The 24,452-nt window shown below is 45.3% G+C and overlaps 1 protein-coding gene across 9 annotated transcripts in view; it reads right to left on the bottom strand.

Moving 5' to 3' along the window:
- Positions 1 to 873: 873 nt before the first annotated feature.
- Positions 874 to 24,452, bottom strand: part of Fam110b (family with sequence similarity 110 member B) — a 139,313-nt gene continuing 115,734 nt past the window's right edge. For 8 of the 9 annotated variants that reach the window (XM_060385941.1, XM_060385946.1, XM_060385944.1 and 5 more), the window contains one exon: positions 874 to 3,718. In XM_060385941.1, coding sequence (XP_060241924.1) covers positions 2,302 to 3,402 — 1,101 coding nt within the window. In that variant the 5' untranslated portion in view covers positions 3,403 to 3,718 and the 3' untranslated portion in view covers positions 874 to 2,301. Of the gene's footprint in view, positions 3,719 to 3,806; positions 3,971 to 24,452 lie in introns of those variants that run through there. The other variant, XM_060385949.1, reaches the window with a different exon arrangement.

Raw genomic sequence — 24,452 nt, 5'->3', positions numbered from 1 at the left:
TTTGCTTAGAAGTTCCTTATTCTATTAATTTGAATATGCATCACTACCATCTAAAGGAGCATTTAAAAAAAAAAGTCCCTCCCCCCCAAGAACGCAGGGTGCTAGTTGCACGGAACTTCCATGAGAGAAGCAGGGAGAATTCAAAACCAGAAGGAAGGATCAAACAACCAAATTTGCCTTTCAGGAGAAAAATATTTACCAATAAAATAAGTTTGACAATCACTACTGTTTTTGAAAATTACATTTTTATAACGCTTCCTTATATATTTACATGTTAAGTATAATCTTAACCTTTGAAGACGTTTTCCCTCGAATAACTCGATTCAATAAATACTCATTGAATACTTAGTGATCAAGCAATTGGAGAAAGGACACAGCCCTTAGCTGTGAAAGTCTAAGTCCTTTGAGGCAGAAGCTGTTGACAATGGTAGTCCTGTGTCTGCCTCCTGGAAAGATGAGTGAGTGAGTGGGTACATAGATGGCCATACAGAGTGGTACTGACGTTCAGCCTGAACAAATGAAAACGGGGCTAGCCATTTCAAAGGTATGCCTCTGCATCAAGAAGCCCAATATTTCAACTGAGGAGTGTTCTAGAAAATGGGAAAAATCCTGATGTTTAAGGAAAGGAAAAAAAAAGGGTGAACTAAGTGAAGAGGTAGCATATTTTGGGGACCTTGCAGTAACTATTTTAGCGAACGCACACTGATGCATCTACTGTGAAGAACAGTGCTGCTCAGAATCATGGAGATGGGTGAGAGTGATTTAATGAAATAGTGTTTTCTTGAATGCTATAAAAATATTTGCTCCTGACTCACAGCCCAAAGTGAACTTTTTATGAAGAGAAAAAGTAAAGAACAAAGAAAGCACCACAGGTAGAGCCTACACCAGAGCTATTTATTAGCATAACTTTTCTTCTTAGATTCCAGAACAACTGAAGTATGTACAAAGTCTTACAGCATTCACACCGTTTCAAGGTTCCTGGGAGCTGATGAAGACCAAGGTGGTTCTGCTGAGAACCTGTGGGTGCCACAGCACCACCATCGGGTGCCCTCTGTTTCCACTGCCAGCACTCTGGTGGCTGGCTCACAGCTCCTGAAATTACCCAGAGGGCAGGTTACTGGGGAAGAGGCGACAGGAGACAGCAGGGTGGAGAGTTACAGCGTTTCTTTCTACAGTGTTCTAGAGCTGTAACAAGTACCCACAGCCCGAGAGAAGAGTATCAGCAAGGTAACAGAATCACTCTGCTGAGATGTGGATCTGCTACCACAGGGACAAGCTTGTGGGATGGGAGACAATGCCAACATGGCTGCTATGCTCACTTCCTTTCAGATAGTGCAAACCTGCAGAAGCCCAACTCATCTGCCCCAAATAGGACAACTACAGAGGGAGCAAGGGGGAGAAACAACGTGAGTTAGTAGTTCTTGGCCAAAAGCACAAAAACAAACAAAATCCTACAAAGTAACCTTAAAAAAAAAGCATTCAGCATCAGCTTTAATCAGCTTCACAGTGGCACTTCCTGTCAGGTTAATACTAGATGTTTCTGATTTATCCCCCTGGAACAGCATCAACAGTCTCCCTACCCTCCTCTCACTATTGAACCTTCTACATTGGCTCATCCCAGGGGATTGATTGTCTTTCCTGGGCTCAGGACTACAAAAGCACCAGCATGTACACTGACTTGGACACAGGACAGCGCTGCTGCCCCTCGAAGCGCCACTAAGAGGCAGGAGAAGGCTAACATGTCAAGCCCAAGGCAAGGCCCACCACTCCACTCCATCTAAGCCCCAACCTGGCTCTGTATCTGTCAGCCCTTTTGCACCTGGCAGGAAGTCCCGTATCTTTCCCAGTGTTACCAGTCTCCCATGTAGGCAAAGGGGCTTTTGTTCCACAAAGATTCTGCTCTCAACTTAAAAGCCAGTTGGTAAAATTTTTAATTAAGACACAATAGCGCGGGGTATAAAAACACAAAAACCACATAAATATTGAAGAAATCAAAACCCAAAAATTTTTTTCTTTTTTTTCCTTTCTTTCTTTCCATAAACAGTTTTGCTTAAGCAAAGTTCTAATCAGATTCTGGCCGGAGACTTTTTTGGCAGATGAGTGTTCAGCAAGGCTCTGCAGAGACGTGAGAGGGAAGCCAGGCCAGCTGCCATGTTGACAGGCATGCAACTTGAGAACATTGCACAACAAAGCCACACAAAGAGTGGAGAAGCTCACAACACTTCTAGGAGACCTCACAACCTTCACGACTGTGTATGCACAGACACACCCGCCCCGCCCTCCTTTCCGCCGCTGTGCCTCTTACACGTGGGACACCTTCTGTGACTCTCTGGCTTGCTTGATGCTATATAGCCACTTGATGATTCTAGCATTCCTTTCGATGGCGGAAATGCCATATGGCACCCGGTCATTGGCACTGTCATCATTTCTAAGGTCACTGTTACTGTCCTGAGACTGTTCACAGTCTGAGCTGATCATGCTTGCGCTGCGGAAGTTGAGGGATATGATGTCGGAGTTAGCCCTTGCGAAGTTCTCCATGCCAAGGTTTTCCAGCTCTTCGGGGTCCAGTCCGCAGTAGTTGAAGAACCTCTCCACGTCGGCATCTACGCGGAAATACCTGTCACTCAAGTCTGACTTGGACCGCTGAAGGGAAGGTCTCCGGCTGACCCCACAGGCTGGTTCTACCTGGTCAGCCTCGGGGGACTTCATGGCAGCCACCTTGGGCTTGGGAGGCAGGGGCGGGGCAGAGCTGCTGCAGGGGATGGCTTTAAGGGGCTTCACACTGGTCACTTTGCGGATGTCCGAGGAGCTGTGGGAGACGTGCAGGAAGGACTCCGGGGACTGCTCCAGCAGCCTCCTGCTCACATGGGAGCTGCTCTCCTGCGGGCTGCCCCGGCCAGGGGTAGGGTACACCTTCAGCGACTCAGCGAAGGAATGCCGGTGCAGGTCGGTGGCATCCCTGTGAGGTGGCCAGTTTCGGGAGCTGTGCTTGTGGCCAGAGCCGGAGCTGGAGCCCTCGGAGCTGTTGATGATGTTCTTGAGGATCTCGAGCTTGAGGGTCTCGCGTTGCACGCCGCTCTCCGTCTTGGCGTGGTTGCCAAACACTTTGAGAGTGGGGCTGCCCAGCGCGCGCTTGGCTCCTGGGCACACGGGGGGCTTGGCCAGCACAGCCGGCTTCACCGGCTCCTGCTTGGCATTGATCACCTCCTGGCTCTTGACGTACTTGGCCTTGTCAGCCTCCAGCCGCTCCACTGCACTGAGTCTCTTGGGGTTGGGCTCAGCCTGCCTGCGGAAGTAGTCGGGTCCTTTGTTCAGGATGCGCAGCGGCACCGCCGACGTGAAGGTGCCCGCGGGGCTGACCGGCTTCACCATGCTACCTGTCTGTAGCGTCTCCGTGGGCATGGTGGGCGGTCTTTCCCCGGCAGCCGTGGTGGATGCTCTTCTGGGCGCCTCTGGCCGGCCTGAACAGACACATGTACACGAAGCACAAAGGGCAGATGAAGGATCCTGGGAGCAGTGTCAGCCGCGGCTGCGCCTCATCTCACAGCTCATTAACTGCTGCTGTGGCTTCGGGTGCACTTTTCTCCCCTTCCAGGCGGCCCCTTCACAAAAAGGCCACAAGCCACAAGTTCTCTTTAATAGGCTTGGCTGCCTCCTTTCTTCTCCCTGAAGGCTGTGGGAGTCTCCTTCAGGTCTTTGTGCTCAACTGCAGGCAGAGCTGAAACACAAAACAACCAACCGCGGGTTAGGAGGGGCGGGTGACATCACGGCTCTAGCAACAGAGGAACCCCCCGCGGTGCTCCCACCTCCGTGGCACCCCAGCCCGCTGAGCGAACCCCCGAAGGTCAGCGAAGCCCGCAACTGGCAATTCCCAGTTAACTGAGCGAAGAGGGTAACTGGGACCTCTCCCTCTCCCGAAGCCTGCGCCGCCTCGGGGCAGCAGCCAGATGTGGGCGTTTGCCAGAAAGAAAGGGGCTGAGGCTTCCCACGGAACTCTTGCAGCTGCCTCTCCATTGGTGAGAACCGCCTCCTAAACACGCCTGGCTGGCATCGCTTAGAATGAGACCCAGGAAATACTCGTGAATGGAGAACGGAGGGTTCAGCCAAGCCCCGTTCCGTTCTGCAGCTCATTAAAAGCTAGGGGCTTCCTAAGACCTCCATCTGCTTTAGCAGCAACGTGGGCGATTTGCGCGGCTGCATCCCTCTTTGCAGCGAAGTAAAACTTGTTACCGCTCACGACCAAGCTGTCAGTAAAACTGGAAACAACCATTTCTGTAATGATTCAAAAACTGGAAAGGTGGTGAGAAGTGGGAATGGCAAGACCCAAAACGGAAAATGGAAACAGGTTGTATTTCTTACAAGCTTTTTTTTTTTTGTTTTGTTTTTTTTTTTACTTCCAGCAAGCAGTAGGTTTCAAAGCGCTGCCCTAGAAACCAATAGATGCATGTGAAGTTTCTCTCATTAAAATTTACTTTTTTTAGTTAAAAATAACTATTATAGAAATAAATACTTGGGGAGGAAGCACATGAGTGGATAAGTTAATTATAAAATGCTCCATCATTTCTCGTACTTGACAAGTGTGAAACATCGTTTCCCTTTGCTAGGAGGGGAGTGTACTTACCAACCATCAGCATTCCAAAGCCGCCAGAGAATGACCTCACCAGCATTCTCGTTATAATTACGAATATTAAGAAAATGACACATGCAACACGTCGAGTTACAAACGTGCATAATATATAAGGTGATATTACTGTAAGGTTTTTTTCTCTCATGTGAGGTATTGAAGGCAGAGAGGAAATAACTGGTATTTCTCTTGACAATCTTCTCAAACACTTCATCTCTAGATAAAATCCATCCTATTTTATTGGAGCCAATTTTGGTAATCTGCAAAGGGATTTGTTTTAATAAAAACGTGTTCCTATGCAATATTTGAGAAAACCCAAGGCGATGACCACATAATGATTTCCTTTAATTGTGCAGTTCTATTTTGATGCCTCAATTTGTTTAAAAAAATAAAACAAAAGACAATAGCCCACCTCCTCACATGAATATTAAATGAGATTTTTTTCTTTGAATGCAAATTTGAGTGAAACTGCTGAAGGAGCCCCAATCCCTTGAGTGTCCATTTTGGCTAATCTGCTACTGAGGGTCCATTTCACTGGGCAGGAGGCAGGGGCTGTCTTACAGAAAAGGCAGTATCTTAAACCGGTTTACTGAGTAGACTAAGTAGCAACCAGCAAGCCTGGGCTGGGAGGTGACCTCACTGACCACAGGTAGGGTATGGGAGAGAGGGATGTGCCCACACAGACTGCCAGAGGAAGATGCCACTGTGGGCCTTAGAAATACTTTTCTCTGTGACCTCCTTTTCTCTAACTTTCACCCCTCATCCACAGAAGCCAGAGCCCGCTCCCCCTTCTACAAGCAGGGGCTAGAACCCACAACTCACTTTCCCTGAAGTCGTCATAAAATCTCAAAAGCCTAACACCTCTAGAGATCATTCTGAACACGAGTTGGCCACAATAAAATTCTCTTATCTACCCTGCTTGACTACAGGGCTTAAGACCTCCTTTCAGAAAGGGTGGCCTTGCTGGACTTCCACCAATTTGTTGCCATTAAGATACACCCCTTTAGTTCAATCATACTTTTTAATGGACTCTTATTATAAAAACAGATGGTTCACCTTGATCTTAGATTTTTTTAATCTGAAGTCTCTAACATAATGTAAACTTATGATTAAATAGTTTCCTTATTTTTTTTTTTATCACCTGTGACCTTATATAATGAACACAAAAGGATTCTTCTCTATGGTACTATTACCACTGATTGTCTTTAAAGCTTTCAAAACGCTTCTATGTTGGGGAAAATGTCAGAAGGGCAGGTAGAGTGAAGAGTGGGCCTTAGATCTATGCCCAAGGATCAAAGTAACCCTCCAAGGCACCCAAAGATGGCCCAGAGGGCAGCAGCCAAGTGCCCATTTATGGGCATGAATTAGTCGGACAAAATTCCTATAATCCATTCCTGATGCAAAACCATGCGGCTCAAGGACCAAGGCAAGGACTCATTGTTAATTTCTAAATGGGATAGTAGGATATTGACAGCTGCCTTAACTTCCCATGCCTCCTGTCTGTGCTGCCCTTAGGGGAAATTTTCTCTGCGTAAAGAGATGTGGTGATGAAGTAACACCCATTGGCACTAACATTCTGGCTGGCCTATGTTGGTTTTTCACTATCATCTCTTCTAGTTTTACTCTATTATGATCAAATGCACAAAATGTTATCACCATGCCCAGCTTTCCTGGGTGCCCAACTACCTGAGAAAGCAGGCTTTGGTCTGCTCTGAAACTCCAAATAAATATCATTACTCTGAATTCACAAGACTGGGGAATACCAGTGCATCTTCTAGGTGCCTTTCCTAGAAAAATCGGTGTTCTTTTCCTATTACTTTCTTTACTCCTTAGACTGGGACCCTTGGGAAGGCTCCTTGGGCTTCCTAGAAACGGCTAGACATTTGTAAAGCCAACATGAGAAGATTATGTTAAAAATAGTGATAATTTGTAACCACTTCATACTTCTTTTTCTTTCCATTTCCACCTCTTCCCTTTCTTCTTGGCCATTCCTGGTTTCTGTATTACTTTTTAAATAGTAACGGAAGAAAACCAAATAATCAAATGGTCTTGTGGAAGGACTCCAAGCAAAGGGAAAAGCTACAGAAACGCTTGGTATTCTATAATAGGATAACAGGCATAGTTGATGTCTGTTACCTGTGCTCGCCAACAGCTGGAACTAATGTGGTGGTTTAGGCTGCTCTCCCTTAATCCCCAGCATCTGCTCTGATATTTTACATGGGAACTGTTGTTAGGGACACAGCTGGACAGGCCTGGAGAGACACTCTGAACTTGACAGTATAGATCAGGCAATCATAGATGACCCAGCAGGTACCCTGCAGCTGCATCTCAAGGTCATGGACAGAGTAACCATAGTCCTTCAGGGAACACTGGTGCACAAGACCCTGACATCTGGCACATGGTCCCTAGTGTGGCTGTGGAATAATCACAGCAGTGAGGCCAACTGCTGGGCTGGGACTGGGGAACTATATGCTTTTTTTTTTTAGGGAAAGGAAAATTTCATCTCAGTAATAAAAGTAACTACATGGTCTTTTTATTTATTTTTTTGTCCCCTGTGGCGGTGGAGAAAGGATCCCAGGCTTGTGCATGCAAAAGCACATCCTTTATCACTGGCCACACCCCCAGGTATACTCTCAGACTCCTGGCACATGGCTGAACACAAACCTGACAAAGGGAGAAACTTCCACTTAAGATCATACTGTCTCCATTATATCCCAGGGAATAAGCTTTGAGCTCCCTGAAGGGTAAAAAGGCCAGGATAAAGGAACACGGTTGATTTACACAGCAAAATAGCTGGCTACATCAGGACAATGTGAGCTCCAAAGCTATGGTGGGTGAGGGAGTCATGCTGTTTGATGGAGTGCTGGCCTGGGTGGAGGCCTCGGTTGCCTCTGTGCTGGAGAGGCGAATTCCTGGTGGCTGGCTCTGCTACTAGTCTCAAGAATAATACAGGAGAATGCCAAGTCTGAGTCGGGAGATTTTTATGAAAGCCCAAATTCTCCATTTCTTGCTAGATCCTAAGAGATGCTATTGCCTTAGATTAGCAATGAGAGGAGAGGAGGCCCATGTCTGGTTATATGTATATAGTACACAACTCAAATTATTCCTCTGTCATAGAAAACGTGGGCACAGCTGCCTCACGTTTTTAAAAGCAAGTGTTTTTGGTCCTCCTAATTCCACTTTGCTAGCAGCTCACAGGGTTAGCTGGGTAAGGGACAGCCAGGACCCTCTAGCTCATGTGTAGGATCAAGGAGCATTTAGGATTTTGAGGGGTGAAGGCTATAAAACATCCTCTATGCATGTGGTTCATCTGAAAACATACTAAAGTCAATACTCCTGTGGGCCAGGCAAGGCATGCCTCTATTCCCCAGGCAGCCAGGATGCTGAGGTGAGAGTGAGTGGCCGAACAAGGAGCCCCAGTTCAGGGCTGCCCAGGAACAAGCCTCTCTGTTGCTTAGGAACATAATCCAGAATCCTGGATAACATTCTGTCCTGTGAAACACTGTAAGCCAACTCTGCTCAGCTGAATTGTTTCTTCTCCTTTACTGACACTTCTGGTAAACAAAAGAGAAACACCCTCTAAGTTGTAAGTAGGAGAGAAAGCCTTCAGAGTTAGAGCACAGCCTTTGGGAACTGAACACACCCACAGAGGTTTCCAAGTGTGAAAGTGGGTCACTCTCCTGGGTGCAATGACAGAATAGTGGGGGTGGGTGAGGTGGGGGTGGGTGGGCGGGAGCAAGGCTTCAAAGAGCATGCCTGGATAATTCCACTCAAAGTCTGCCTAACAGCTCAGTCTTGATTTGTTTATGTATAGAAGCAAACGAGTAGGTCTGGTGAGCTGGAAATGCCCTGCTCTTTCAAGGGAGTCCATGGCAAAAGCAGCTGCTGGGCCTCTGATTTGAAGAGTGTGAAAATGATTTTTTTTTTTCAGGCTCCTCTACATCTGACCACACACCATCCAGTGCCTGTGTGACTACACCCTGCCTCACGGCCTCCGGTCTAGCATCACTGCTTTTATTTTGCATGTTAGTTCTGGCAACGTTTCTTTCCTCCCAACTTTTTTTTTTTTAAACTTATAATAAAATTCCAGCATCATTAGGAACACTCCCTATATCAAAATCCTGGAATTTTCTCATTTAAAAACACAGTCATGTTAATGCTGTGTGTCAGAGTCGACCTTCTGAATTCTTGTCTAGTGTGAGGAATGCACTCACTTCGAATGAGTACTCACTGAAGTATGCACTGTATTCAACCAGATGATTCTTAATCTATTGAATCGAGCAGTTATGTGTAAGATGTCGAGCAGAAAAGCTACACACAATGGAGGATTCAGACCCATCTAATGAAGAGTAATTAGATAATGTGGTGGAAATGTCATTGGTGTAGCAATAAACTGACCTGATTCAAGAAGCTTGAAAGATACTGATGGCCAATGAGAGTGACAGGAGATAGAGGGAAAAGACTGCTGATGGGGGGACAGAAGGACATTGGGCTTTCTAGATAGCAGTGAGAGGAGGACATGAAAGAGAAGCAAAGCTATAATAACATGGCAACTTTTTTTTTTTTTTAATGCCCTGACCAGTATGGGGACAGGTTGAGAGCTTATTGCTAGGTTTCAAACCCAGGACAAACGGCTGAGGCGCCTATTTAACATACCAGGGCTGACTTAGCTGCCAGGCTTCCCAACATCCCTACCTCTTACTGGCACACCCCAGAGGCTCTTCCCTATAGAATCCAGACATTTTTGGCTGCCTACCTTTTTGTGCCAATGGCCACTTGGATGCCTGTTTGCCCCCTGTTCCCTCTTCCTTCCCCTCCCACAGGCTTCTTCCCATTTGGCTCAGGGTCCTGTCCACTCTTCCAGATGTCCCTGCCTCTGGCTCTGCTCTCCCACATAGCTACAGTAAACTTCTCCAGCACACTCAGGGGCAGTCATGTCTTCTTTCTTTTTCTTTCTTCTCTTCATTCTCCTATCAAGTACGCCTGCTGGGGAAACAGAGCTGTCGGGGAGGGAGCATGACTGCAGGTTGCTGAGAGGTTTCTGAGAGGTTTCAGTGTGTCACAGAGTGGTGGCCCTCATTTTCCCATATTTCAGCCTTCCCGTCTGGAAAATGGGGATGATAAAACAGCTAGCTCCCCAATTCTGTTAATTCTATATCCAAAGATTCAGCCCTACCCGCAGATGGAAAATATCCACCTCAACTTTCAAAAAGTTCTCTAAAGTGCAACTGGAATGTTTTCTATGCCGAGCCCTTTGCTGAGGCAGTTGCAATGCTTAATGTGTCTCCTGTCCCTGTCCCAAGTCCTCTTTGCTTAATGGGTCTCCTGTCTGGCACTGTTGGTTCTATAAAGGCTGTGTACAACAAAATATTCAGATCTGGTTTCCTGTTACCATCCCCCAAGGGATACAATGTAACTATTTACACAAAAATTTACCTTCTATTTTTCTATATTCCTTTTGCTGTTAATGCGGCAAAACACTTAACAGAAACAATTTAAAGGAGAGAAGGGTTTATTTTGGCTCACAGTTCCTCAGGGTTTCAGCCTGTCAGAGTGGGAAGCATGGCAGAACAGCCCAACTGGTGTCAGCGGAAGCACACTACAGAGACTGTGCACATTGCAGCAGATCAGGAAGCAGAAGAGACGCTAGAGCCAGAGGATGGATACAACCCTCAAAGGCCGGTCCACCCCACTTCTTACCAGCTGAGGAACACGTTAAAAACCCAATCTTCTGTGGGGCAGGTGCGACTCTAAACATAACAGAGGTGTTGCACATCATCTAGTTGATGACTTAAGTATGCCCAACCCGGGGCCAGCATGCCGTATGTACCCCAGGGCACATCAACACGTACATCAATATTGAGTTGTTTGTGAGATCTGTGTAACTATACTGTTTTTGCGGTTCTTGTGTAGCCTGTGAGCTCTGTAGACAAGAATGTGCCATGCATCAAGAGGCTAGACTCACCTGGCAGGAGGGTAAGTGCAAATTCTATGCCAGTAATTCTTCCATCTTATATAAGGGACTTGAACATCCATATATTTTTTTAATTTATTTTTATTTTTATTTATTTATTTTTTTTATGTGAGGGGCATCGAAAAGCACCACCCCTATGGAAAACTAGAAAAGGGAGGGAAGGAGAGGGAAATGCAGGGGACATGAGGAAGGGGGAGAGGGATGAAGGGGGGATATCTGGGTTTTTGACAGGATCCATAAACACACACAGACACTTTCTGTTACAGTTAGATTTAGATGAGGAGATGTCGGTGTTCAAAGGTGTTTCTGATGCTCACTAGAAGGAACCTGAAGGCAGATGGAACAGGCTGTGGGTTCCAGGCTGACTTCTGAGAAACACAGTCTGCACTTGAACACTCTCTACCCTCTTCCTCTGTACACTGGGCTTGCCAAAAAACCATCACAAGCAGTCTCTGAACCAGCTATATTTGTTCACACATTTGCTCTCTTCCCCCAACAGGCTTACAAACAACTTGTCCCTGTATACAGATCACAGCTAGCAGTAATGAGGTTATCACAATTACATGGAAAATATACTAAGGAATCAAGCTTCCTAACTAAAGAAGTTAAAAAAGCAACAAATCAAGTAATCAATTAAAAAATGGGGAACAGAGTTAAACAGAGAATTCTCTATAGAGGAATATAGAATGGCAGAGAAACAATTAAAGAAATGCTCAAAGTCCTTAGTCATTAGGGAAATGCAAATCAAAACAACTCTGAGATTTCACCTTACACCCATCAGAATGGCTCAGATTAAAAACTCAAGTGACAACGCATGCTGGAGAGGATGTGGTGAAAGGGGAACCCTTCTCCACTGCTGGTGAGAATCTTGTACAACCACTTTGGAAATCAATCTGGCGCTTTCTCAGACAATTAGTAACAGCACTTCCTTAAGATCCAGCTATACCACTCCTAGACATATATCCAAAATATGCTCAAGTATACAATAAGGACATTTGCTCAACCATTTACATAGCAGCTTTATTCGTAACAGCCAGAACCTGGAAACAACCCAGATATCCCTCAACGAAGGAATAGATACAGAAATTGTGGTACATTTACACAATGGAATAACTACTCAGCAGTTAAAAAAAGAAAATCATGAAATTTGCAGGCAAATGGTGGGATCTAGAAAAGATCATCCTGGGTGAGGTATCCTAGAAGCAGAAAGACACACGTGGTATATACTCACTTATATGTGGATATTAGACATATAATACAGGATAAACATACTAAAATCTGTACACCTAAAGAAGCTAAGCAAGAAGGAGGACCCTGGGTAAGATGATCAATCCTCACTCAGAAAGACAAACGGGATGGACATTGGAAGAAGGAGAAAACAGGTAACAGTTCAGAAGAGTACCATAGAGGGCCTCTGAAAGACTCTACCCAGCAGGGTATCAAAGCAGATGCTGAGACTCATAACCAAACTTTGGGCAGTCTTAGGAAAGAATGGGGAGATAGTAAAACCTGGAGAGGACAGGTGCTCCACAAGGAGAGCAACAGAACAAAAAAATCTGGGCCCAGGGGTCTTTTCTGAGATGGAGACTTCAACCAAGGACTGTTCATTGGAGATAACCTAGAACCCCTGCACAAATGTAGCCCATAGCAGCTCAGTCTCCAAGAGGGTTCTCTAGTAAGGGAAACAGGGACTTTCTGTCTCTGGCATGAACTCAGTAGCTGGCTCTTTGATCACCTCCTCCAAGGGAGGAAGCAACCTTGCCAGGCCACCAAGGAGAACATTGCAGCCAGTACTGATGAGACCTGATAAGCTAGGGTCAGATGGAAGGGGAAAAGGACCTCCCCTATCAGTGAACTTGGAGAGGGGCATGGAAAGACATGAGGGAGGGAAGGTGGGATTGGGAGGGAATAAGAGAGGGGGCTACAGCTGAGATACAAAATGAATAAACTATAATTAATATAAAAAAGTAAAATTTTAATAAAAAAGAGAGGGGGCTGGAGAGATGGTTCAGCAGTTAAGAGCACCGTCTGCTCTTCCAAAGGTCATGAGTTCAATTTCTGGCGACCACATGGTGGCTCACAACCATCTATAATGTGAACTGATTCCTTCTTCTGGCAGATGTAAATGCAGATAGAACACTCATATACATAAAATAAATAAATCTTAAAACAAAAAAAAAAAAAAAGAAAACAAGCTTCCTGTGTGTATATGGGGGTGGGGATAAAGGAGACTGTTATTCCTTGAGAAGAACATTTCTTCATTTCAAGAGTAAGATTAGCCACATTTTCACATCTTCCTTTCCTTTTCCTTCTTAGTACAGTGCGATTTTTATTTCGTGGTGGTAACTTTTAAGGAATGCAAATATAAGATGGGCGTGGTGACACATGCTTGCAATTCCAGATCTTGGGAGCTGAAGGATGGAGGACCAAGCTTATCCCTAGCTCCACAGCAAGTTCAAGGCTGGCCTGGGATTCCTGATTACCAGTGACCCTTGGGGTGGAAGAGGAGAGGGGGGAGGGAGGGGAGAAGAAAAGAACACAAATGTGATGATAAAAAACACAGGGAAAGCATACAGGGGAATAAAAGGTATGCATCAAAAAAGACTGAATTTGCTCACTATAAACTGAGCAGAAGGGATACTTCCAACCATGTAGAAAAATTAAGTCGAAACTTGAACCTCTTCAGGACCTGCCCCTTTTCCATTACTGAATGATAGATTATTCACTAATGACATTTCATTCTTTTTTTTTTTTCTTCTTCTTCTTTCTACAGTGAAATCCTTTGCCATCTATGGTTTGACAGCTCAATATCTCTCCCTCCCTGCCTCCTTCTCTCTCTTTCTCTGTGCATGTGTGTTGCCACTGGCAATCAACTTCATTATAGATAAAATAATATCCCCCCTTTTTCAACACTATCACTTTGCATGTTCTCTGAAATCCCAAACTCTTCCTAATAACCTTGAAACCTTTGATGGCAGCCTTATTTTTAGATGATGATAATGATGATGAAAAAGATGAGTACTATTTTTATTTGACTATAGTCAGTCTTCCATCCACAGTATTCTCTGGGGAGACAGCTCAGTCAGTAAACTAGCTGCCACATAAGCATAAGGACATGAGATCCTTTGATTTGTAGAACTTCGGTGAAAAACCAAACAGTCAGCGATCTGGTGCTATCTATAAGCTCAGCATTGGAGTGGTGCTATCTATAAGCTCAGAGTGGCTCTAGAGCTTCTTGGTCAGCTAGACTAGTCATTCCATGATTGGCCTCCACAAACATGCACATACAAACTGGCACACACATGTACACATATAGCCTGTGGGACATTTACAATCGCATCTATGACACCATGACCCCCATCTCTATTTGTCTTAGTTACATATTTTAATTTTCCATGACATGGGCAAACTACTTTCTCCTTCACATCTGATTGTTTTTCACACATGAAATTCATACAACCAGAGGATGGAAACCAAATTTGGGGGCTAGATGTAGCTGTCAGGGAGGCCTGTGCTCACCTGTCAATGTTTCTATAAACACGGATCTAGGAATGGAGTATCTACTCTGATGGCTCACACATGGTAAAATGCGGGCCACAAAGATGCCATAAAACCTACCCCATGGTTCTGGGCGGTGTGGGGAATCTATTTTCATGTGGAGTGTACATATGGAGAGACCATCCCTAGTTGGAAAAATCTGAAAGGTCCCAATACCTTAAAATTTCTTAAGTGGTGACATGATGCTAATAGTGGGAAAACCCACACCTGAAATGTCATTAGCTCCAGTTAAGGAGCAGGTGCACTCCAAGTACTGCATAAAATTCCCTTCAGGCTGTGGGTATAAAGCATACACAAACAAAAGTGAATCTCCTGTTTTGAGTAGACCTTATCCCCAAGATATCTCATTACTTACAGACAAATATTCCGTCATCCCCCACCACAGCAGAAATCTTACAGGCTTCTGGTACCAAGCAGCCAAAATACTGGGTTTTCAACTGAGCTAACTTAGTCCCACTGCCTCTGTGTGGTGTTCTGAACTGAGCTAGTCTCGAGGCAGTTTGCTACCCACAAAGTTCTCCCATGACATCAGGCAAGCAAAGAAAGCAAAAGATTCCTGGATTGGAGGCGGGGCTGTGGAGAATGCCTCAGGAGAGCAGTAAGAAGAGAGCTATCTTGGAGTTCTCTGCTCAGAGCTACAACAGTGAGCCCACACAGGGAGCCTGACACAGGTCATTTGTGGCTCCAAAGCCTGGGAATTAACTTGCAACTAGAATGTGGGAGTTCAAAGTGCCAGACTCTAAAACCAATACAGAGCAAGAGGAAGAAGCTGCCTTTCCACAAGCGCCAGGGGAAAGGTGCCTGAGAACTAGGCGAGAGGTGCAACTGGTCCTTTAGCAGCCTGCAGGGAGGCTGCCTGAAGCCCCGAATGAGGAAGCACTGAGCACCCTTTAGTCAGTGAGTGCAGAGAATGGGCTGCTTCCATCCAGAAAGCCAGAAGCCCTCTGAACAGTGCCATGACCAGGGACACCAGATCCCAGCAGCAAGTGCCCTGAGAAAGCATGTCACCTTCTCTCACACACAAATTCTCTTCTGTGCATCTCACACATCTCCACGGGCTTGCCCTGGCTGTTAGAAGTGTCACCTAATGATAATGGGAGAAGTGAAGCGGAGAAAAAGAAGACAATTCTGACCAAGTCTCCTTTTCCCCAAAGGGTCTAGAAACATTCAGGGTTGAGCTGGGAGAAGCTGGAGCTAACTGGACCTGGACATGAGGGTGCAGCTTTCAGTGTAGAGGGAAGGTAAGACCCTTTTGCCTGAAACTGAGCTGGGGACTCTAAATTATTTAAGGACTGTAAAGGCCACGTGTCCTGTCTGAGACACTATTCAGGGGGGACAAAGGAGATCTCAGAGGAACATGGAAACAAAAATACATGGGTCATTTTTAACTCTGAAGGGATCAAGCCCGGAGAACACCACAGAGCTTTCCCCACAAGTTTGATTTGATGTTTGCATCTGGCTTCTGAGAGCCACCTGTGGTGGCAGCCCTGGGATCTTGTCCTCACAGACAGCGAGAGGTCTGGAATCTAGCTGCGCTCACTAGTCAGCCTGGCCTGGTTACATGCACAAGTCTCTTGAGCACCAGTCCCTGCGTTTCCTAGGGCGATAATTGCTAAGCACCCTTTTGGTCAGCTCCCATTCTTTAAGTAAGAGCTCATGTGCTCAGCATGACCAGGCCCCCACACCCATTCAGGTCAGGGCAAGATTGCAGGAACTGTTGAGCCTCCTGTCTGCATCTTGGCACTTATGAGCACCATCGTTTCAAGCTTTACTACCACCCAATACTTTTTTTTTTTTAATGACGCCATACTCACACGGTAGAATTAGGACAGAACGTCTGTCAACTGGATTGCCTGCAGTCTCTGCCCAATGGGTCACCTGCATGTCCCCGTTTTTTTTTTTTTACTTGAGGTTCAAAGAAAACATGCATTTTGGAATTTCAAAGCAAACAGTTATGTGAGCAAAATAGGCCAAAGCAAAAGAAATAAAATAAAGAAAGAGCCATTATTGAAAATGAAATCCAGCCCAATGCGGGCAGGAGGAAAAGAGCAGGGTGGGTCTCAAAGCTTGGTGGGTTCTTAAATTTCTGTCCTTCTCCCAGGTCCCTTAGAGAACCCGCTCACACGCTACAATTACCATGAAGTGAATCAACATTTCATAATGGGCTTTGCTTTAAGTGGACAAACAAATGGGAGAGAGAACCAGAAACAAACAAAGTCGCCTTTCTGGTTCAACATTCTTCCTTGGTCTAAGCAAGGAGTAAGAGATTGTGTGGCCTCTCTAGTCAGGAGCTTTTATTAGGGATTACAGAAACTGACGTTATGCGCCGTGGTGGCTGAAGGTTCTGTGGAAATATAGTAACAAAAACGCTTAGCTAACATGTAAGGGTCTCAGAACTCCTAATGAGCACCCAATAGCATAGGGCCCTAAGTCAACTAAGCACAAACTGATGCCACTTGCAGACCAGTTTTGTCTTTCTGTAGCTCTGCCTTTACCTCTAACATCCCATGAGTGTGTGCACTTAGGGCCTGTGTCCTCTGGACAGCATGAGTCCCTTAGTTACTATGGGTCTCATACTGAGCTGCACGCTCCATTACCCGAGGCAGAAACAGCTGCAGCAGCAACTTGGTGACTGTTCCAGGAACTGGAGAAAAATGCTGGTGGTCTGAAGCGCGTTTTCCCCCGGGTTTCTGAAGAGGCAGGGGGGGTAGTTCCCTTTCAGGAAAAGTGTTACTGCATGCCACACAGAGAGCCCAGACCAAGGGTCAGCGCTGCTTGGATATGGCATATTTTGTTCAGTTCCTCCTCTAACATTGGTCTTATGTATATGCATTTTGCATATCATTGCTTTTTCATTTCACAGTATAGATTTGTACCCCAAGGATCCTAGCGTAAAAATGATTACTGCAGCAACACAGATAAACAAGCACTTCTGAAAAAAAAAAAGTTCTAATTTCTACTGCATAGCCTTTGGGCAAAAAACAACATTTACTCTGAAATAAGTATTAAAATCTGTGTTGCAAGAATTCGTGAAACATTTAAACTGGAAGTAAGCAAAATAAGACAGCCTTTTCTTTAGGCAGAAGGGTTCCAGTCCTTCATGAATATATCAGGCACTTTTTGCATAAATATTCTTTAAAAATTACATATTAACGGATAACCAATGACTGGCCCAGCTTGAGACACAGGCCATGAGAGACAGCCCACCCCTGACACAATTAATGATGTTCTGCTATACTTGCAGACAGGTGCCTAGCATAAATGTCAGCAGAGTGGCTTCACCTGGCAACTAATGGAAACAGATGCGGAGATCTAGAGCCAAACATTAGGCGGAGCTTGGGGATCTATGGAAGAGGGGGATAAAGGAATAAAGAAAGGAGCCAGAGAGGTCAAGGACACCACAAGAAAACCTACAGAACTAACTAACCTGGGCCAATGGAGGCCCAAAGAGACTGAACCACCAAACAGAGAGCATGCATAGGATGGACAGGTCCTCTGCACATATGTAACAGCTGTACAGCTCAGCCTTCTTGTGGGACTCCTAACAACTGGAGCAGGGCCTGTCTCTGATTCTGTTGCCTGCCTCTGGATCCCTTCCCCCTAACTGGGCTACCTTATCTAGCCTCAATGAAAGAAGATGTGCCTCGTCCTACTGCAACTTGATATGCCAAGGTGGGTTGATACCCATGGGAGACTTCCTTTTTTTCTGTGCCTTTTCTGAGGAGATGGTGGGGAGGTAAGGTGAGAGGGAGGAACTGGCAGGAGAGGAGGGTAGGGAAGTAAGTAAATGAATGAATTAATTAAAAAATTACCTATTAATAATGACTTCCTCTTCCTAAACACATCTGGCTTCCTCAAAATGTACTGATGCCTTTCAGGTGCTTTGAAATTCATTCCCTTACTACTGGTGCTCCTCATGTCACAAGAGGATTACATCCTGATAAACCCATCAAAACTGAAAGACTGTAAGGGGTAACCCACATGAGCTTCTTTGCTTAGCTGCTCTGTGCCATGGCATGCAGCTGCTCCCCACTGTCAACGGGAGACTTACTGTGAGCTGTGGCTTGCTTCCTGTTCCTCAGAACCATAGGTAAGGAAAGTACAGCACTCTGCTTGTCCTTGGGCAATCAAAACTCCATGTTCAAAGACCACTGTATGCATACCTCTTTACACCATCATACAGTCAAAAAAATTAAAAAAAAAAGTAAATTAAACTGCTGGCTAAGGAGTCTATGTTTCTAAAGCAGATGTTACTAACTAAATGTCTGGAGTCACTATGGAAGTGGTCTATGCCCCAGTGGCAGGGGCTTGACCCAGCTGTCAGAACACGGACACTCTACTCTACCTGACAATGTTGCACTGTTACTATGCTCCTAAAAAATATGTATGTCTACTAAAGCACTCATCTTACTATACAGGAGGTGCTCGTTAACATGCTCACTGAGATGAACTAAAATGATAAATATTGGGTGGAATACATAGAGCCTTTTATATTGTAATGCAAGATATCAGGTAGAAAACTTGGAAGATAGGCATATTTATCAGTTTGAGATCATAGTACACCAGAACACAAGCACAGAAGCCATTCACAACTTAGTGAACATTAGCATTGCACTGTGCTTAGGACACAGACAAGGTACAGATGTGAAGAAGGCTGTATGGGAGAGCCACTCGGTTCATATAAAACAACACTGACTACTTTGCTCTCACTTGCCAACAGACACTAAGATTATTCTCCATATTTTTTCAGCTGTCAGAATACCCGGTCGTCAGACGTGGGTGTCGTCTGGAAACAAACAGTTAAATATTTCTTTTGTCAGCTGGGCAGTGGTAGTGCAGGCCTTTAATCCCAGCACTCAGGAGGCAGAGGCAGGCAGATATCAGAGTTTGAGGCCAGTGTGGTCTACAGAGTGAGTTCCAGGACAGCCAGGGCTACCCAGAGAAACCCTGTATAGAAAAAGAGAATTCTTTTTTCATTTCTAAGCATTCTGCCTCCATTGTGGGACAGAGAGGCATAAGATGACAGGTAACTTCGTGTTCAGAGCATTCATTTTCATCGTTTAGTACCTAACATATCTTGCATAAAATAACTTTGACTTAGAACGGTGCAGAGAGAGCATCTACCATGATTTCAACTCACAATACTCTTTTTGGTCTCGAGTAGCAAGGTGAGCAGGAACGACTAGCAAATTCATTTCAGCTTGCCCAGGCCCTTACAGCTCTGCCTCTGGGAGCTTTAGAATGCAGGCAGCAGGCACCGTGTAGGTGGCTACTCTTATCAGCCATCTTGGTATGTGCACACAAGCATGGCCTTGGAGAGATTGGGAAAGGCTTCATGGAGGGTATTAGAGTAAAACGTATGGCTGCAGGCTCTCTCCCCACTATGGCCTCACCTGCTGTCCTTGTCCCATTCTGTTCCTCCCTTTTCATTTTGCTCCTCTCCAATGTCACACTCTCTTTGAACTTGTTAAGAAGGTTAAGTCACCAAACCTTTGGGGATGCTTTCCAATCTGTTGTGGTTCCTGTTCTTAGCTCCAGGCAGTCTCCTCTGGTCTAACTATTGTGAACAGTGGTCCTAACTCTTCTCACAAGCAGTCGGTTGGCTCAGGACAACCCCGCATAGCACCCAGTGCTCCTGAGAGCAGAGCCTGGAACCTTGTGTAAAAATCATTTTCTGGTGTGTTCAGTTCAGAACATGCCTATTCCTCAAGATGAAAGAAAAATCTACAGAGTGTCTACTGTGTCAGTTCAGACAGCTTTGATGCCTTCCTCCCTCCCTGTTCCGCTGAGGCGAGAAAAACAACACATGGGTGGGGGGGAGGGCGTGCAAGCTCACTGAAGAGGCTCCCCAAGGATCATGATCACCTAGACTCTTAGAGTATGAATTAAAAGTAATCTAATAAATATTTAAAATGAAAAACTACAGACATCGCTGGAAAGACCTCTCACTAAGCCTAAAAACAATTACCTTCGGTAACTAGGAAGCAAAGGCCAGTTTACACTATTCCGACACAGCCTCTACTCATTACAAGACACTACCAGTCTCTGACTCACAACTTTAGAGCTCCTGATTGCCAGGTACTAAAGAAATTGATTCCCTGAAGCAGGGGAGGAGGCGGCCATTTTGGGAATTTCAGTATTAGGAATAACTACCCTCCGCCTGCAGTTTGTTGACTGGCTTTGTATTTTGAGAAGTGGAATTGTGTTGTTTTAACAAAAAGGAGTAACTTGGCTCAGGTCACAGCTGGCGCTCAGATACCTCCCGGTCTCTTTAAGTTTTCAGTCTTTCCGCCATGGCCTCAAATCTGAGAAACCCATTAGCAGACAGGCAGCAGCTGTCTTTCACCTGCCGGGCACCACGCCAGGTAGGACACAGGCCCTTACTGTCTAGCTGTGCTCAGTGTGCAACCTTGGAGTCACCTGGATGAGGAAATGGAGACCCAGAGGTTTGGGGAGCACACTTGAACTGTTGTACTTCTATGCTTTCTGCACACTTTAGGTCTAGCTAGGTTCAAGCCTGGCCCCTGTGCTGCTCTGGGCAACTATGGGAACAATGGTCACTGACACCAGCCTAAGCAAGGAATGGAGGACAGAATGTGGCCAGTGGCCTTTTTAGCGGTCCCAGTCTAGTCTGGTCAGACAGCATGATGGGTGGTGGTAGTGAGGGAGGCTAGGGAGGGTTGGAGGGGGAGGCAGAGAGCTAGAGCTTGTGCCACAGGATAAAGTAGGGAGGGAAACAGGGGGGTGGCCTGAAAACTTGGTGGCCAGAGCCATTCATAAAATGTAAACATAAGCCCAAAGAATCCGGTATGGGGTAGAAACAACACATGCTCTTTGATGAGCTTCTCCATGGCGCACTCAAAATGTCACAGCATCCCCTTTCATGAAAAATAAATATTCTAGTGTCTTGCTGAGGAAATTAAAGTATCTTCTGAGCATAGGAAACAATAACAGAGTCATGACCTGGCCAGATAAAAATCAGACTGTCGGAAAGCCCCATCTTCCTAGGCTGCTCCACGGGAAGCCAAGGATCGGAAAGACCACGGAACCCACTCACCACAAGAAAGGCAGTTTCTCACAAGCTCGCCCTTCAGAGATGTGGTCCCAGGAGGAGCACATTTAATCGGGTTACAGAACAGAGGAAGTTGAAGAAAAGAAGACAGCAGTAGTAGGTCTGTTGATTCAGAAAATACTTACTGATTCTCTGCTACATGGCAGGCAGGGGAAAAAAACATGAATGACATCTGGAGCTTACATGGACGGCACAAATAAATATAGTATAGGCTGTGACAGGAATAGATGTTGAGTAGAAAAAGAGAGCTTGGATTTGGCATGGTAGAAAGTGCTGTCAACACCCACTGGAAGAACTGTGATAAAGATACACGGGAGCCTGGGGACCTTCAGCAGGGAGTGGAATAGTGAAGGAATGTTTCTTGGGCTTGGAGATAAAGGGACTTCTAGAGGTGGGAGAAGTTATTTACTCCAAGATGGCAGAAGTGAGGTATGTACGTGCTGATGGGAAGAATACAGTGGAAAGAAAACCACCACACAGGCTGTCGGCCTCCACGATGAAAGTGGGGGAATAAGAAATGAGCTGCAAGCTCAACATGGAGGAGCAGAGAGTCATAGGTGCCAGAAGACTGAATAGGACGTTTCCTAACTGTTGTGTGACATCAGGGAGAGTGTTCCGGAGGAACTCAGAGAAAGGGCAGTGTGCGTATATGCCGTCCCTCAGAACACCAAAGCAGCACAGGGCAGGAGCATGTGCAAGGGCTGCAGGCTGGATGAAAAGCTGGAGGAAGGTCCCTAGATGCGGCTCTCAGTTACCCTAGCACAGAATGAACTACTATAGAGGCAAGGCCTAGCAGGCACAGCAAGTTTTGGTTCTCCATCTGCTTGACATCTCCTGCCAAAAACCAATGGTCTGAATGAGAATTTTACCTACAGAACAGTGGGGAATCTGAAACCCTAGGCAAAAAGGGCTGAGAGCTCATAGCTACTCAGCAGTGTGACCCTGAGCAAGTGCTGCAAACACTTGCTAGAGACACTCATGTGAAAGGGTAGGTGCAACCCCTTGTGCCCATGGCATCCTCACACATTTTAGGAAACAGTACATAATTAAAGAGTTGACCAGGTGAGAATCCGTGTTGGACTCTTGTATAAGTGTGGTCTATGCCCCCAAGAAGTGGCTGGGATGGCCGTGTGCATGAGGGGATTCAGTGTTTGACTTGGGACTTATCACTGATCACTGTGTGACCTTGAATCATCATCAGTCTACCTTAGGCTCCTTCCTCTCAATGGATGATGGTGTTGGGAGCTACACATTTTGGCTTCTGTTGCTGTGGCAGGTGCATGGGTCCTTGTGCTCACAGATAAGCACTCCGGGAATCCATGGGGATGTCCCTTCAAAGGGAGGAATGTATAAATTGTTTTCTGCCCAGAAGGCTGGGAGAGGACATGGTTAATAGTCTTGTGACCTTTGTGCTATCTGTATGGCTGAGACCATGTCGGAGCCTCCCCCTAGATCCTTATCCTGAGCCAGTCAATCTATAGAATCCATCTTTATGGGAAATGTCACGTGTTCTTTACCAAGAGAGTCGATGTAGTCACATCTTGAGCTTCAGTGTTAGTGTGCACACGGGACTGATTTCATTATCACCAGGAAAAATTTCACCAAATTGTGCTGTGCTTAAATATGCCCAAATAAACTACTTGGGGTCAGACTCCCAAAGTTAAACAAATACTAGCTACTGAGTAGTGCTGAGCCAAATTACCTTCTTGCCTCCACTGATCATTACTCTGCTTATTGTGGTGGCTGCAAAGACGCCCACAATGTTGTTAATGAACTGTGGATAATGCTATCAGGTAAAGGCTGCTTCCAGATTCAAAGAATAAAAAAAAAAAAAAAAAATGAACAATTAAAATAATTCAGATCTAGAATGAATTACTCTGCAATAAAATGGGCCCTTTATTCTAGAGAAAGGGTGTAGAGGAGGCTAGAAATTTTAGATGGGATTCCTGTAATGGGGATACGATGAATGTCAAGTTCCCTTCAGGTATATTCTAGGTAGGCCTCTGAAACTTCTCACTGCCTAGGATAAATTTACTGTTCTCAGAGTGTGAAAAAACAAAAAACAAAACACAAAATAATAAAACATAAGAGAGAAGTCTAAGAAGTCTAAAGATAAAGTATGCTAAGAAATAAGCATGAGAAGCATAATTGTTGTGTAATACACTAAAAAATACGGCAAGAAAATGTGTGTGATGATGTCCATAAGAAAAAGATACCTAAAGCAAAGGAGATAAAGGAAGTAGGCTGGATGAAAGTGCAAGGGAGATAAATATGCAGAAGGCTGGCCTGTCGTCTCCAGCTGTTTTAGTAGTTGCACATCTGGACCCAGACTCCAGGCCTGGGAGCAAATGTGTTTAGGTATGCCTGTGTGTAATGCTCTGGGTGGTGCTGATTCTGAAGCTACCTGATAGGCATTAATGGTTGAGCATGGAGATGTTCAGGGAAGAGTTCCTTAGGTGTGCTTGGGCCAGGAAGCAGGTGGCTGCAGCCTGGAGGTCCCTTACAGCCTCTAATTCCATTAAGAACTGATGCCATCAAGCTTAACAGTGTTAAGATGCAGTGTTACATTTACCTGTAACACCTCAGCTCACAACGGAGCTCATGCTATCCACAATGCATAGGAAACAGGTAGCCAACAAGCCCAGGCCAGAAACCTAGCCATTAAAACTTCCAGTCAGGACCTAGTGCACTGAGGCAGGAGGCCCCAGACTCAGAACTGAGGTGTGCTGCATCCTGACCTCCAGGGAACACACTGGGTGCATAATTTTCCCCCATTAGTTTAAAAATCCAACTCTTCAGTGGAATTCTTCTTCTTCTTTTTAATTGACTACTAAAGGGAAAGTATTAGATTTTTCCCTTTTGTGGAAAATCTTTGAAGACAGAGGGTGTCTTTTATACGCATCTCTGTTTGATTTATACTAAAGTATTCTGTATTACTCTGAGTGTTATCTTTTGGAAGCAAGGAGGTTGAGACTTCTTGTACTTACAAGCATATTTGAAAAAACATTTTAGTAGATGAAGCCTGCACACCGTGAGAGTCAATTACTCCCTTCCTTTATGAAGCCACAGTCAGGCAGAAAATGAAATTTATTCCAGGCAGATAATGAAAAGAACAATATGTAAGAAAGTTACTGTAAAAAAAAAAGTTACTGTCTGTTTCAGAGAGTTTCTTGGTCCATTTCCAGTCTGTGGACAAAGAGCTATCAATTCCTGGCTTCTCATTT

This window comes from Meriones unguiculatus, chromosome 6 (genome assembly GCF_030254825.1).
Source record: "Meriones unguiculatus strain TT.TT164.6M chromosome 6, Bangor_MerUng_6.1, whole genome shotgun sequence".
Classification (NCBI taxonomy): Eukaryota; Metazoa; Chordata; class Mammalia; order Rodentia; family Muridae; genus Meriones; species Meriones unguiculatus.
Note: the sequence above shows the minus strand (reverse complement) of the source record. Positions and strands in the feature narration are given on the sequence as shown.